The sequence below is a fragment of the Diceros bicornis genome, chromosome 31 (assembly GCF_020826845.1).
Source record: "Diceros bicornis minor isolate mBicDic1 chromosome 31, mDicBic1.mat.cur, whole genome shotgun sequence".
NCBI lineage: Eukaryota > Metazoa > Chordata > Mammalia > Perissodactyla > Rhinocerotidae > Diceros > Diceros bicornis.
In genome coordinates this window covers 26,120,838-26,137,355 of record NC_080770.1, presented here as the reverse complement: position 1 = coordinate 26,137,355, position 16,518 = coordinate 26,120,838, and the positions used below count along the sequence as shown (strand labels likewise).

At 39.0% G+C, this 16,518-nt stretch overlaps 1 protein-coding gene across 1 annotated transcript in view; it reads left to right on the top strand.

Moving 5' to 3' along the window:
* Window positions 1-16,518, top strand: part of HSD17B12 (hydroxysteroid 17-beta dehydrogenase 12) — a 149,209-nt gene that overhangs the window by 80,566 nt on the left and 52,125 nt on the right. Inside the window, exon 4 of the mRNA XM_058527111.1 lies at window positions 11,423-11,530. Coding sequence (XP_058383094.1) covers window positions 11,423-11,530 — 108 coding nt within the window. The remainder of the gene's footprint in view (window positions 1-11,422; window positions 11,531-16,518) is intronic.

The following is a 16,518-nucleotide window of genomic DNA, read 5'->3' as shown; positions in this document are numbered from 1 at the left end:
AAAAAATACAACCCTAAATTGAGGGATAGTCTACAAAATAATTGGCCTGTAATATTCAAAATGTCCAAGTCATAAAGGTCAAGAAAAGACTGAAAAACTGTTCCACATCGAACGAGGCTACACAGACATGGCAGCTAAATGCAACGGTGATTCTGATTTGGATCCTTTTGTTGTAAGGGACATTGTTGGGACAACTGGTGAAATTTGAACAGGCTCTGAGGATTAGAAGGCAGTAATGTATCAATGTTAATTTCTTGATTTTGGTGGTTATATTATTTAGGAGACTATCTTTGTAGGGAATACATATGAAAGCAACATTCTTGAAGTTTTTAGCCTTAGGACTCCTTTATACTCTTAAAAATTATTGAAGGCCCCAAAGAACTTCTGTTTATGTAGGATACAGCTATCAATGTTTATTGTAATAGAAATTCAAACTGAGTACTTAAAAAATAATTATTTAATTCATTTAAAAATAATAACAATAAATCAATTACATGTTAACATACATTTTTAAGGAAAAATAACTATTCTGAAACAAAACAAAATTCAGTAAAAGTGGCATTGTTTCACATTTTTTGCAAATCTTTTTAATATTTGGCATAGTAGAAGACAGTTGTATTTGCATATCTTCCTGCATTCAGTCAGATTTGCTATGTTATTTTGGTTGACGTATAAGAAGAAAATTTGGCTCTACACAGATGTGTAGTTGGAAAAGAGAAAATGATTTTAATGCCTTCTCAGATAATTGCTGATATTCTTTGACACTACATCAAAACTCCTTAAGTGGAGGTTTCTTAAAGGTTAGTTGCAATATGGAATCTAAAATCAGATCAATGACTTTTTCATACTCAGTTACATTAACCCCCCCCCCCTTTTTTTTGTGTGTGTGGAAGATCAGCCTTGTGCTAACATCTGCCAATCCTCCTCTGTTTTTTACTGAGGAAGACTGGCCTTGGGCTAACATCCATGCCCATCTTCCTCCACTTTATATGGGATGCCGCCACAGCATGACTTGCCAAGCGGTGCGTCGGTGCACCCCCAGGATCCGACCCAGTGAAGCCCGGGCCGCAGCAGTGGAGCGCGCGCACTTAACCGCTTCCGCCACTGGGCCAGCCCCATTAAAACCCATTTTAAGGTAACGTCTACCTCACACTTTGATTAGGTCTTTTATCCAGCATGACGTTGTAACTTTATGCATTGGTCATTGGAAAACACTGGTTCCTGAATTGGGCAGATCTTATAAATGTTGACACAGTACAAAAAAATCAGTTATTAATATCATCCCCAATCTTATCAGAAAAGTCTTTTCTCTCAAGCTCATGATGGTGGATACAAGTTTTCCAAAATCCGATTTTTCACTTAAAAGCTCAAATTTTATCATGGACAACAAAGACTGTTGCTTGTTTTTCTTGAAGTGACAGGCTCACTTCGTTCATTTTTGAGAATGTGTCAGCCAAATCTGAATAAGTATAGTGTTTCTGTCAGTTGTTCTTTCAAGTAAAATGGTGCTGCATGAAAAAAGGGGCTAATTCAGTTCGCGAGTCAATTGCAGAAATGCTTTTCCTCAAGACAGCCATTGTATTAGTACACAGAGAAAGTACTTATGCATACCTTCTATTTTGTCACACAGAACGTTAAGACGTGTACTCAAGGGTAGAGATTTCATAAAATTAATGATTCTGTTGCTTCATCGAGGGACGTGCTTAAATGAAACTGACTTTTTTCTTTTTTACTGCAAGTATGTGAAGAATACAGTGGCTTCCAATATAGTTAGATGCTACTGCTTTGATTAGTGTTAAAGTTCTAAGTTTTACCCACCATTGCTTTTGTGCCATCAGTGCAAATGTCAACACACCGAAGAAGGCAAATGATGTCTTGGTATTTTGACTCTCAGGGACCCTCAAGGGTCATGGACCACACTCTGAGGACGGCTACATTGAAGTAGTTATGGGTGATGAGTGTCTTGTTAGCAACTGAATCTAACATGGTTCAGGAAAAAAAAAGTTACTTGTATAGTACTTGCAATTTTTCTTTGCTTGAGATTATTTCAAAATTTAAAAAATAAATACGTAAATGATGGCCTTTCAAATGTTGAAAACTGAAATTTATGAAAATAATCATTTGCAAGTTTCAGCAATATGCCAGTAAGTTCTTGTGCAGATTAAGTGATGTAATGTCATTTAGTAGAGTTCTTGGCATCTCTTGATGCTCAGTAATTGATAACTATAATAGTTACGACTCTTGTTTGGTTGGTAGAATATTAACTGCAACTGTATGCATTTTATATGGTACCTCTGGCTTCTTTAGGGCATCCTAGGGTTGGGATGATTGTGTCCAGTTCTTATCCTTTGTTCTAAGAGTACAGGAGGAGACTACAGAGTACAGGAGGAGACTACATCAAGTGCTTTTGCTGTTATTTTGGTTTAATATGTGAAAACTAGGCTCTTTTAACAATTTAAATGAAGAGGGTTTTTTTTGCATTGAACAGAAAGATGGTTCTATTCTTGGCAAAATGCTGTTGAACTGTATTGATCTTCAAAGTGTTTAATTGCCGTAAAGTAAATACTCATTTCAATATCTGATATTTTAAATTTTATGGTAATTTTTTTCAAAATTTCCTGTTTTTTTTTAAGAAATAAAAGCAACTGTTAAGCTTGCTTTTTCAAAATACCACTGTGAGAGACCCAGATCTTGAAAAGAATACTTTTTTTCACGTGGCAAGATTTCACAAAACCAGAATGAAATCTTGTAAGAGTGAAGTGACAGGTTAAAATAAAAAGAGGTTACTCAAAAAGAGAAAAAAGGAGCTCAATCAGCATATTTAGAGGAAAGATACTGTATGATACTTCTAATTAATTTTAGCTATCTTTCTATTTGAAAGAAGAAAGGAGGAATATTATGGAGGCTTACAAAAATATCTCTGCTGCTTTCCAAGTTGATTTTTAGTTCATGGTTATCCTGCATGGAAAATTGGTCAACTCTGGCCCAAATCTCCTTGGTAGTAATTTCATTTTCAAGCCAACAAAGAGAAAGAAATAAGCTATCTCAAGAAAAGACTTACTTTACTAAAAAGTAACAGATAAACATTTTATATGATTAAAAAAATGCTGAGATGTAATCATAGGAACATTGCCTCCTATGCCAAACCATGAAGACTTTTAGCTCTAATGTATGATAATTAACTAGATTTATAAAGCAAATGGGTAAAACCATTGTGTCCTCTCTCTCCCTAAAGCCGTGTGTCTAATCAGTCAGAAAATCCTTCAGATTCCCACTCAGAAGTCGCTCCCAGCCCGCCTGCCTCCCATACCCCCTACTGCCTCTCTCCTTTGGGCTCTCTTCCCTCATTCCTCATGGGACTAATGCAGCAGCTGCTACGTTCTCTCCCTGCCACCCATCACTTTTTATGACAGGCTCCGTGTCCTCCCCTCTGCCACTAGCATTTCCTTCCTAAAAAAACAAGTGTGATCTTATCACTTCCTATCTTAATATCCGCTGCTAAGTACTCATAACACGTAGGGTGAAACGTGAACTTATTATAGGGCCACCACATTTGCACACAGCCCCACGCTTAGAAGGGCCCATACTTGGTTTGATGCTCTGCTGTTGCCATCTTGTAATTCTTAATGATTTTCAAACAAGGGACCCCACATTTTTATTTTGCACACTGGGCTCCGCAAATTATGTGGCTGGTCCTGCTTGTGATCTTGGCACATACAACCTCCACCAGCTTCCTTTTACACAATTTTTCCTTGCACTTCTCCCTGTGCACCGCATACTCCATCTACAGGGATTCTTACAACATGCTTTTCCTTTTCTTCACTTTCTGCCTTTGCCTGCTTCTGCCCCTTCTCTGCAGGGCCAATTTCTACTCAAAGACTCAATGCCAACGTCACCTCCTATTTAAAATCCCACTGCAAGAGTGAGTTGCTTTCTCTTTGCGTGCTTTGTTCCTATGTATCAGAGCAACAGCTGGGTTCACACCTATTTCCTTCACCAAAATAGGACCTATTTGAGCATGTCTGCTATTTTCCTTAGGGTAAAGTCAGACATGAGGGCACTACTCAGTTTGTGCTTTTTGAGTTTATTTAGTCAAAACGTATTTATTGAGCTCCTATAGTGTACCAGGTACTGTTGGGCTCTGAGTGTATACTGGTAAGAAAAAACCAAACACAGACCCTGCCCTGATAGAGCTGAGGGAGGGAGATGCTTTACCTGGTTGCAAATGCCTGTGCTCCTGAATAAATGAAGGATCCTATGCTAAGGTTTTTGGGTCTTAGTTTAGGATGGAAAGTCTTCTGCCTTCTTGACTGATGAACGAAGAGCCCTTGGCCAACAAGTGACTGAGCTGGCACTCAAGTCCAGGGCTTCTCACTGCATCCCATGCTTTTTCAAACTCTTGTGTCTTAGCTTGGGCTGCCATAACAAAATATTATAGCCTGAGTATCTTAAACAACAGACATTTATTCCTTGCAGTTCTGGAGGCTGGGAAGTCCAAGACCTAGGTCCTGGCAGATTCATTTCCTGACAAGAGCTCACTTACTGGCTTGTAGGTGGCTGCCTTCTTGCTGTGTCTCACATGGCTTTCTGTCTTCCTCTTCTTATCAGGACACTAATCCCATCATGAGGACCTCACCCTTATGACTTCATCTAAACTTAATTACCTCCCAAAGGCCCCACCTCCAAATACTATCACACTGAGGGTTAGGCTTTCAAAATCTGAAGTTTGGGGGGGACACAAATGTTCAGCCCATAATAGTCTGCTTCCGTATTATGAGCAACATCATCTTGGAATCTTAAATATAGTAATGTTAGGAATTTTTTTTGCATTTTTCTCACCTTGAAAAATAAACATCAGATGTTTCCATTGGCAGGCCTTTTTTTTCTTTCCAAGTGTAGAAAATAAGCATCATTATTTGAAAATTTCTTCAAAGGTGCCTTATCCAAGGGTCTACAATACCTGAACCAAGTGTAGAACTCAGGGCTTTCAAAAGAATGAGACCTATTCATGTCCTATCAGTAGAACAAATTCACATGGTAAAGGTTCTTATTTATTACAGATGGTTGTTCTAGATAAATAGGTTGTAATGAATAAAAATAATAACCTTGGCTGAAAATAAAGAAATAATTGGTTTGGGATGGAATCCTGAAGATGCTATGATGAATTTTTTGATTTGACTGAAAGTGAGTCTCTTTATATAAGATTAAAATGGTCATGAATATGTTTTCAAGGGCAATGTAAAAAAGAAGTGGACCATTATTTGTGTAGCATCTCTGATAATTATAATTAAATGGGCCTTTTGAAAAAATGGAGTCAGGTGAATTATTCTCTTCTAGGGCACAATCACCTTTTCTCCAGAACTACATAAGGGAGGCTTTCTCTGTGGGGAGATGTCTCACCCCAAAGGGTAGGGGTGGAGGGAGATGGTAAGGCCTGGGGAAAAGTAGAAAACAGGAAAAGGGGAGAAGTTAAGTGGAGAGAATTTGGTTAGGGGACTTTGTTCTTTGTTTTCCCCTTAATTAAGGCTTGTACTTTTTATATCTCTAAATATTGTAAAACATTTTATGTGAAAATGGAGGAGTTTTTCAAAACGTGCAATACATTTTTATAGTTAAAAATTGAATTTAATGAAGATAGGTTTAAGAAGCTAAAATTGGTAAATAATGAATGTGGTACTCTCCCCTAGAGTCTCTCCTCTCTCCCCAATTATCTTTTTCAGGACTGGAGATAGGGACAGTGGTCTATGACTAAAATGCCTTCAGCATTCATCTCTGTGCCCCCGAGTTAAGCTCTTGGAGTACTTTATTCATGAGACTGGATGGTTTCTAAGGTTTCTTATAACTCTAAAATGTTTCTATGAGAATGTAGTCCAACCCATACAGGCCAGATGGAAGAACTGAGTTGTTTCTCAATTTATCTTACACTTTAAAATGCCTAATAGTAAGAACCTTATGTTACTGTGTCTCATATAGACATCTCTGGCCAGCATGTAGTTTTATTTCTAAAAGGAAGATCTCAAGAAGTATTGAGAAGATGATTTTAATAAATCAGCTGTGTCAGCCTAGATGTATTTTCTCCCTCAGCAAACATTAGTGACCTCTGCTGTATGCCAGGCATTGTGCTAGGCGCTGGGAATACAGAGATGACAAAGATGGACCCATGTTTGTCAGGACATAGAGACTCTTTGCATAAAATATTACAGTAAGCGTGCTTAATAGGGTTATATGGAAGGTCCCTGTGAACACAGCTGAGAGATGTAAGTGCCTTTACCTTGGAGGAAATGGGAATCATGAAAAGTCACTCCACAGAGGTGGTGACACAGCTTGAATCTTCAATGATGAAATTTATAATATGGAAAAGATGGGGAAGGATGAGTGCAACGGGAATTTCACCATGAATGTACCTGGAACGTTGGGGGAAAAGCAGATTGTGTATTTGGAGCAGCTGTAGGGACAAAGAATCAATATATTATTTTTGGTTTTTATAAATAGAAAAATTATAAATAATCCATGAGTTTATATAGATTAGACCTCTTTACTAGCATTCTCAGACCTAATATCCCCTGCCACCCAGGGGGAAAAATGAAGCAAGTCTTTCCAAGACCTATAAAATTATTCTTAGAGAAGGACTGTTAAGTTTAAGAGATGTCAGTCTGTTGAGAAAAGTGAAAATAATGATGGCCAGACCTAGAAGTATGTTAAACATAAGGCTATTCTGAATATGTTCATAACCTTTCTAGGTCTGAACCTAAAAATATGTTAGTTTTAATATTAAGAGGTGTTTTAGCAGCATCTTGAGACTACTTACGGGTGCAGTTCCTTGTCCGTCAATTCCAGACTTGACCTTGAACTAATTCAGGATCCTCTGAGTACAAAACGGCAATGTGACTGTAGGAGTGGGGCACCCACGCTTGGAGGTGATGGAGTGGCTTGAGGCAGTGAGGATGTTCATTGTTATATAGCCCTATGTTTATAAATAACATTTGCTTTCCATTGTTCCACAGTTGCGGTTATGTGGTTTTCAGTGGAATAGTAGATAGAAGGGAATAAGTGGTATCAGTCCAGTCCAGATATTTCTTTGCTTCATTCCCCACTTTTTAAGCCAGAGCTGATTTTCTGCCTCCATTTCTAGTGAGTTGACTGCCTTGAACAGCACATATCAATTATCAGAGTTTTTTGCTTCTTAGTTTTTGGTCTTAGCCACTAGGCTGAGAGACCAAAATGATCTCAGAATCATTTCAATCTGAAAAAGGGGGTGGGGGCATGATGATATTTGGCCACAACTATAGGTAGCAAGATGGCAGCCTATCCAGTTTCAAATACTAAATGGTTTAGGTCGGTAGGAATCATCAACGGTATTAAGTATCTTTGCATAATGGTATGTAGTAATTCTAATAATGGTATTCTGTAGTTCTTTTGGAATTTACAACCAGAAGATTTTACTGTGAGACACTGAATAAATGGAGAGCCTGGAGGGAATGCCACATTGTCATTCTTCAGAAATGCAATTGAAATGTCATTCTTCATAAATGCAATTGAAATGTTTAATGCAACCCCAATAAAAACTGAGACTAAACAAGTAAGGATAACCAATAAACTTTTGAAAAAGAAGAACAATAAAAGAGCCTTGCACTACTAGACATATTAAAACTTATCATAAAGCTAGAATAATTAAAACTAGGGCATTATGAAAGAACAGAAAAATAGGATGATAGACTATAATTTTGGAATCAGAACCTGGTAGGTACAAGCTGTCCAGTAGCTTTATACTCCAACTTCAATCAGTCATTAGATGTGGATGTCATAGAAAGGGCATGATCTTGGTCTAGGCAACTCTGTGAAGCTGAGGCAATCCCCAAAGGGGCTGACACCTAAGAGCTTTCTGCTGATTATACTCCCAGCAGCTGGGGCAACCAGAATTTCCCTGATGGGGCAATTGAGTGGCTCATGTCTTTCCATTGCAAGCTCCAAATTCAGTTATCTTTATCCTGCACACATGTAGGATATTGATTTTAACTTCTTACAGCTCCTACCCTAGGGGAAAGACTTGGGCCTTTGTGGTGGGCAAGAATCAGAGTTCTCAGAAGAAGTTCCTCTCCAAAAGCTTAGGTCAAGTTCCCCTGCAGTGGGCTGTTGCTGAGTTGTGGACTGGTGGTCTTCTGAGGAGCCTTGGGTTGGGGAGGTAGTGAAGGTGGAAATGAAGGTTGTGTTATGTGTCTGTGGTACTCCTGTTCCAGGTGCTTAATACATCCTTGTGCTGACGTTTGAAATTAGAGGATTCCTGTTCTTCTGTGTTGGCTTCTGTTGGCAGGGGCAGATGAGGCTATGGGAAGGGGAAGATGCCTAGATATACTTCCCTCAGTTCCTAAGGAAGCCAGCCACCTCCCACCTCAGCCTTGTAGAACACCCGCCATAGTTCTCTTCTGACTGCCTGGGCCCAGAGCAAGGCATCTCCTGTCCTATTCTTGTATATGTGCTGCTATTTTTGACTCACGCACTTGGTATTGGTGGGAGTGGGGAAGCATTTCCTGGAATTCTCAAAGCCCATCCATCAGCCTGGTCAAAAGTATGCATATCCCATAATTCTGGGAAAGGAAATGTGAGGGGAGTCTGCTGGACTCTCCTGGGCAGGTTTTCCTCACTCTATAAAAGAGACACAGAATGGGGACACCCCATGTCTGCCTCTGAACATTGCCATCTGCATGAGATGCTTGGAATGGGAGTGGCCCTCTTGAAGTTAGGAGGGGAGCCAGCCTAAGGGAATAAGGGAGGAGAGAGCAAAGACCCGCTTCCTTTCTGATGTTGCTGAGCGGCTGAACAAAAACAGACCCAAGTCCTTGTCTTCACAAAGCTTAATTCTAGTGGGGGCAGACAACAACAAAGATATGCATTATTTTTTTTAATTTTATTTATTTATTTATTTTTCCCCCAAAGCCCCAGTAGATAGTTGTATGTCATAGCTGCACATCCATCTAGTTGCTGTATGTGGGACGTGGCCTCAGCATGGCTGGAGAAGCGGTGCGTCGGGTCGGTGCGTGCCGGGGATCCGAATCTGGGCCGCCAGCAGTGGAGCGCGCCCACTTAACTGCTAAGCCACTGGGCCGGCCCCAGACATGCATTATTAAAACACATAGTATATTAGAGGGTGGTAAGTGCGACAGAATAAAATAGAGCAGGGAAGGGGCAGGGAGTGCTGGGGGGGAGTGTTGCATTTTTAAAGGGTGGTCAAGGAAGGAAGGTTCTCTGAGACAAGGGATGCGGAGGAGCATTCCAGGCAGAGGGAATGATATGTGCAAAAGCCCTGAGTGTGTTTGGAGAACATTCTGCCCAGGGCCTCTGTGGCTAGAGCTGGGGAGCAAACAGGAGAGTAAGGAGGTGGAGATGAATTCAGAGAAGTCCTGGGCTGTTTCTGAAGACTTGGCTCTTACTCTGAGATGGAACTCTCTGGATGTTTGTGAGGAGGGGAGTGACCTATGTTGAAAAGGACAAATCCCACCATAGAGGCAGTGAAGAAAAACTAAGAGAAAGACAGCAGTGTTAACTGGACTAGAGCTTGATTCAGGTAATCCAGGTATGAGTTCAAATTGTTAATTATCTTGAAAAACTTGCACCAGAAGCCATTTTGCTTATTCTGATATAAATACAAAGAAAGAGCTTACTTGAGGGTTCTTAATTAAATAACATTCTTTCCAAATGGGTCACTGAATTTTTTTTTTTAGCAGCATGTCTATACAAGGCTCTACAGTATAAGTACATTCACCAAATCCTGTGAGATTTAAAAGAGTAAATGTGATTCAGAGATTGTGAGGTGGCTTTTATTACTAGAGAGAAAATTTCCTAAATGTCAGTATATAGGGCTCGTGTGGAAACATCTTTTGCTTTTCTCAAAATAGATAGATAAATTTATCTTACTTTATTCCTGAATAAAGTTTCACATGTAATAAAAGGTATCCTTCAGTCTTTGTTTTTGGTGTTTTTTTCTTGTGAATCTGTGGCTCTAGTAAAGGCGGTGTTCTTTACTTACTGGTGGTAAATTCTGTGAACCTTTATAGGAAGACACGTTTCAGCTATTGTGAAATGACAGCTCTGTATTTGGTCTCTCCATTACATGAACACATATAATAACTTATTTATATTGGAATAGTAAATACACCTTTAACGCCAGATAAGGCATTTTCCAGGTCAATTATTATCCTCTCTAGTTTATTCATGGATTCCTACTTAGGGTCAATACTTTTCATTGAGTCCAACTAAGAATCAAATCTCTCGTGAACCAGCTCTTTAGTTTTAGACATAAATCCTTTTAGATCAAGAACCAAAACCTCCTATGTGGATTAATGCTGCATACTGTGTGAGGAGCTGACATTGACTTCGAATGAAGACAAATTTAATTTTGGAAGCTGGATTTTTAAATTAATTTTTTTGAATTCTCATCAAGTTCCGAAGAATAAGCATTCTTAGCCTACTGACTTCACTAAGTGAAGTGAGACTGGGGTTAGTTGAGGGCAGAAAGGGAGACAAACATTTATGGAGTAAGCCAGTAGGTATCACTTGAGCCTTACATTGTTAAGTTGGGTAGTATTTCCTTCATTTTCACAAGAGGGTGCTGAGGCTGAAAGAGGATGTGTGACTTGTTCAAAGCCATTTAACAAATAAGTGTGGAAATGAAATTGGTACCCATATCTGGGTGACCTTGAAGTCTATGCCATCTTCTCAAAGGGGCTCACTAGTGAAGGCAGAAGTAAACATGATACGTTACCTCAGGTGAGGTCTCATTTCTCAATCTGTTGTTTCCATTAGCTCTGTTTGGACCTTAATGGTCCTGTGCAAAGTAAAACACTGAGGACTTTCGTGTGTCACTTTGTAGCTCTATTAACTGTGCATTTTGTTTGGATTTTTAAATGTAGTGACTGTTAACTATTAACCAGCTCTTAAATTCCAATTCAATCATATTCATTTTATTTCCATTTTAGTAACGTGGACTTTTTGTTATAATATATCACACTTTAAAATATTTTACACCATAAAGGCTTCTTCCTGAAATTATGAAGCATCAATTTGCAATTAAAATCACAAAACCAGTGATATTTAACGAGTATATAACATTATGGTATGACTCATGTTGTATTATTTATACCTAAAGGTCTAAAAAGTAGTCATTATTGATTTATAGAAGGAGAACGGATGGAGGAACATTGAGCCAGCTCTGTGACACCATTGGAGTTTTTGTTACAAAACTATTGTGTTGACTCTATAGCATCTCTTAGATGGTCTCATGATTGCTTAAAATTATCTTGTTCTAAATTTCATATCAAATTGGGGGAAAAAAAGAATTTGAAAGAATAATGTCATCAAATGCTTTAATCTTAATTGCCCTGTATTAATTTTCCCTCTCTCTCTCCATTTGTGTTTTCTTTCCTAGGAGAAAAATTCAAAGTGGAGACAAGGACCATTGCTGTTGACTTTGCATCAGGAGATATTTATGATAAAATTGAAACAAGCTTGGCAGGGCTTAACATTGGTGTTTTAGGTTTGTATCTTTGCCACATTTAGAGATTCTTCTTGTGTTTATTATTTGACTTTACTATGACCGTATGTTTTCTTTTGGGGTCTTAGGTGTTCAGTTGGTAAAATGGCTAGTGAGAAGAAAATTGTCTTGTTAATACAGTTGGTCGTTAGATGGTGTTAATCTGTATTGGCTTGAATCTTTGTGTTTTTAGTTACATTTTAATGAGTATTCTACAACTTTGGTTGTTTTTCCTGCCTGCTTTATTTCCAGTCTCTCATCTTCTCTGTATATATTTAGAGTTGTATCATAATGATCCTTTACAGTGGGTGATGCCATCCTGTTTTTACAGTTGAGGAAAGGAAGGCTTAGAAAAGTTTCTGTTTTGTTCATTATTACTCCCTTCCCCCCACAAGCCTTTATAGACATTATTTTTCCCTAATCTTCCCTCCCATGAGATTTTAATACCTCAGATAACACTGTATGTCTATGTGCTGTATGTATATCTGTGCTTTATACACGAATAAGATCTCACACTCCTCACCCCAAAACCAATTTTTGTCCCCTTGGGGGAAATGTCACCCCAGTTGAGAAGGTGTGGCTTAGAGACATTAATGACTTGCCTGAGGTCACATAAAGACCGCATGGTGAAGCTAGGATTCAGCCCTGTTTTTTCCAAGCCTGCTAGTCCCTTTGTTACACCTCAGCTACCTTGCTCTTATTACCAAAAACTGATGCTTTTGCTGAGATATGCAAGTATTGAACCTTGTTATGGAAAAGTTTCACCAGATTTGAAGGGAAAAAAATGGGCTTTCAAAAGTTACCCACCATTCTTTGAGTCATTTCCAGAAAGAAACAGGGCATCTAGTTCAGAAAAACTTCGCTTCCTCGCTAAATCTCTTTATCCCTCTGCCTAAATTGTTGTGAACCTGGTAATTGCCATTGTTTCCTTTATTGGGCTATAAAAGGAGAAAAAATGAAGAGAAAATACTTAAAAAAGAATTTCCTGACATTCCTTTAGTCAAGACCCCACCTCCCTTCCTCATACTATAAAAGAATGGTCTTCTATATAATTTCTAGATAAAGCGATTAAAAAAATAACCAGTTGAACATGTATAGTCCTACACAGCGCCCTCAGACATAGGGGCTGTCTTTTTCAGCTCCTGCCTGACCCGTGTCACACATCGCCATGCCCCACCTACCCACATGGCAACTCCCCACGTATAGGAGAGCCAGCAGCAAAAGATGAATGGAAACACAGGTCTAGTTTTTGCCTTTGTGTCTACATATTCTCTAAGATGTATATTGCCTGGAGTCTTTTGCAAGTTCCTCTTCCTTAGCCTCGATTTAGAATACCTAAAACATCAGTTGCATTTGTAAAATTGTTGACTTTTTTAAACTTCCAACTCAGTGGCAGCTTTAACTTACTGCTTAGGGTTGACGCTGCCATAGTCCATCCTAACCCCTTTCAAACTAGTCATGGACTGGGGAACGAAGGCTGACTTAGGCAAGGAGGTGCATCGAGGATCCCTAATGAGAGGAGACGGGGGGAAAGTCATTATTACTTATCTTGAACTTGTGTTCTTGGAGAATAACTTTCTTTCAGAAATAGTTCAGTTAATCACAGTTGTTCTTAGCTTTGCATAAATTTTAGCTGCTTTTCACTGGGTAACTTTGGATCTATAGATACTCTGGGATTATGCCATTGGAGATGGAAAATGTCAGGTTGAGGTTGCTGCAGGGCTGGGGAGTTATAAAAGATACTTTTCAGCTGTTCTTTCCTGACCCAGTATGTAGAAAGTCTACAGTGTGAATTTAGGAATGGCAGGTAGATCTGTTAATGATGAGAGGACAGGGCACGTGGTTCCCAAGCACGTTTCCCCCACTTCTAGAATCCTAGGACTGTGTCAATACATAAGCACTGATATTTAGCTTAAGAATTGATATTTTCCTGGGCCTCTTTGGCTCATGGAACCATTGTTTTTGTAGTCTAGCTCCTTAGTGAATTGCAACCTGTGAGTTAGCAGTTTACAGCCCTCTTCATTCATTCATTCATTCATTCATTCGTTAATCAATAAACTGGAGATGCAACAATGAACAAGATGTAGTAAGATGTTCTAATAGGAAAGACAACACCTAACAAAAACAGTTCCATGTGTGGGATAAGTGTTAAGGAGGGAAGGGCTGGGTGGTAATAAGAGTATAAAAGGGAAAAGGGGGTTGACACGGGGAGAAATAATGATGACTTGGCCTAGCCAAGGGGTAGGAAAAAGGAGGATTCCAGAAGTGTTTAGGAAGTAGATGAAGCAGGACTTTGCGAGAGATTGCAAGTAGATGAAGGAGAAGAGAGAACTCATGGATGACTTGCAGGTTTCTGGCTTGAGCATCTGTGTCAATAAGGACCATTTACAAAAATGGGGAAGCCTCGAGGAGCAGCTTTGTTGGGGGGCAGGATCATTTAAGTTTGGGCTTCCTCTAAGATGTCCACATGGGGTTGATAGCTGGCTGTATGGATCTAGGTTTCACTGGAGCTCTGAACTAGAGACAGTTTGGTGATAAGAGATAGGGTTTGGCGATAGTTGTCTAGGAGTAGTCATCTCATTAAAGCAATGAGACTGGAGCTCATCCAAAGAGAATGTAGAGAATGTAAAGAGAAAACTGAGGACAGAGCTCTTTTGTCATTCAAGGCTGCCTGGAATGTATAGTATGAGGATGGATAATTTTTTGCACAAGTTCAGCACTGTCCAGTAGAAACATAATGCCAGCCACATATGTAATTTTAACTTTTCCAGTAGCCACATTTTTAAAATGTAAAAAGTAACAAAGTTAATTTCAATAATGTATTTTAACACACTGTATCCAAAATATTGTCACATTAGCATGTAAACAATTATTTAAATATTTTGCATTCTTTTTCTCATACTAATTCTTCAAGTCTAGTGTGTATTTTACATTTACAGCGTCTCATTTCAGATTCGCTATGTTTTAAGCGTTCAGTCGCCACATCGCCTAGGTCTAGTTCATCTTGGCTATCTCTTGTCCTCAGTTTGTGTGGAAGAGCCAAAAATATAATTTCTGGATTTTTCTCATGCTTTGACATGGTTTTCTTTTTTTTTTTTTATAATTTTATTTATTTATTTTTTCCCCTGAAGCCCCAGTAGATAGTTGTATGTCATAGTTGCAGATCCTTCTAGTTGCTGTTTGTGGGACTCGGCCTCAGCATGGCTGGAGAAACGGTGTATCGGTGCGCACCTGGGATCCGAACACGGACTACCAGCAGCAGAGCGCGTGCACTTAACCGCTAAGCCACAGGGCCGGCTCTGACATGGTTTTCAACCAGGGGCAATTTTGCAATTTCTGGGGATGTCCAGAGACATTTCTGGTTGTCACTAATTGAGAGGGGAGGAGGAGGAAGTTCTGTTGGCCCCTAGTGGGTAAAGGTCAAGGATGCTGCTCAACATCCTACAAAGCACAGGACAGACTCCCACAGCAAAGAATTATCAGCCTAAAATCTCACAGTGCTGAGGTTGGGAAACCCTGCTTTAAAGTTACACAGTAATTAACCAGTTAATTGACTACTTAAGAGACAAACACACACACATACAACTTGATTTATTTATTTTCGCTGAGGAAGAGTCGCCCTGAGCTAACATCTGCTATCAATCTTCCTCTTTTTTTTGTTTTTGGCTTGCGGAAGATTAGCCCAGAGCTAACATCTGTGGGTGGCTGCCGCAGCATGGCTTGAAGAGTGGTGTAGGCCCACGCCTGGGATCCCAACCTTTGAACCCCGGGCCACCAAAGTGGAGCGTGCCGAACTTAACCACTAGGCCACAGGGCCGGCCCCACCAAAAAACTTTATTTTTGATATCTAGTTGGTTACAGATCACTAATAGAAATAATTATAGCTAATGTTTACATAACCCTTTAAAGTTTATAGCAGCACTTTCACATCCATTATCTTGTTAACTGGCTGTACGTTTAGTTTTCTTCTCACTCCACCACACCTGTCTCCTTAATCATAGGCTTTGAATAATTGTTATCAACAGTTATTAGCAGATATCTTATACTGCATTGTAATTTTAATTTGTCAAGATTTTCGAGGGCACTATTAAAACACCTTTATGAGCTAAATTTTATCTAATTGCTAGGTCATATTTCAACTCTAATCTTATAGTTCCTTCTCTACTGTGGGTATAGCCCTCTAGAATTTGTGGGGATTCTAATGTTTATGTATTCTTTTTCTTATGATTCCCTGGGTCTATACCCCCTTCACCTTCTTTATTCCCTCTCTCCTCCCTATCCAGATCCCACATACCCCCACCTCTGTCTAGTAAAGGGGAAATAATCTTATTTATTCTCTTCCCTCCTCTAATTAATGTCAGTTTCACTTTTATAACATTTCCTAAAATATAAACATATAGATTGATTTCTAGTAAGATCTAGCAATCCATATTAAGTCATAGGAAGAAATTTTTTTCTTGTAAGAATTAATGAAACCAGTAACGATAAAAAGAAAAATAAATCACCAAGGTATACTCCATTTGTTTGAATAGCATTAACCACCAAAGTATAGTCAGTGCTTAATAAAGAAAATCAATATTTTCAGAATTACATAGGGATATGCTAAAGCCCTTTGTCATGAAAGAAACATTAAGTTTTCAATAAGCTAGGTGGAAAGAAAATGGCCATGAGTTGTGTGAATTTATACTGAAAGGTCACGGTAACTTGATAAGACTCTATAAATGCGTAAGGTTGAGAAGTTGGATTTTTAACTGTTATGTAAAATAAGTAAGCATCTGTTGTCTTCTCAGGCAAATGCCAAGAAACACAGATTTGAGAAACCTTAAAAAACTTCAACTATTTAGAGAAAATGACATCAGGACTGCTTTGAATAAGCAAACAATTGGTTAACAAAATGTGACTGCTATAATGCTGACTTGATTCCTCAAGAGAGATCCTCATGTGTGCTCCAAATTGGTTTGGAGGACTTTGCACAGTACGTGGCAGGAGGC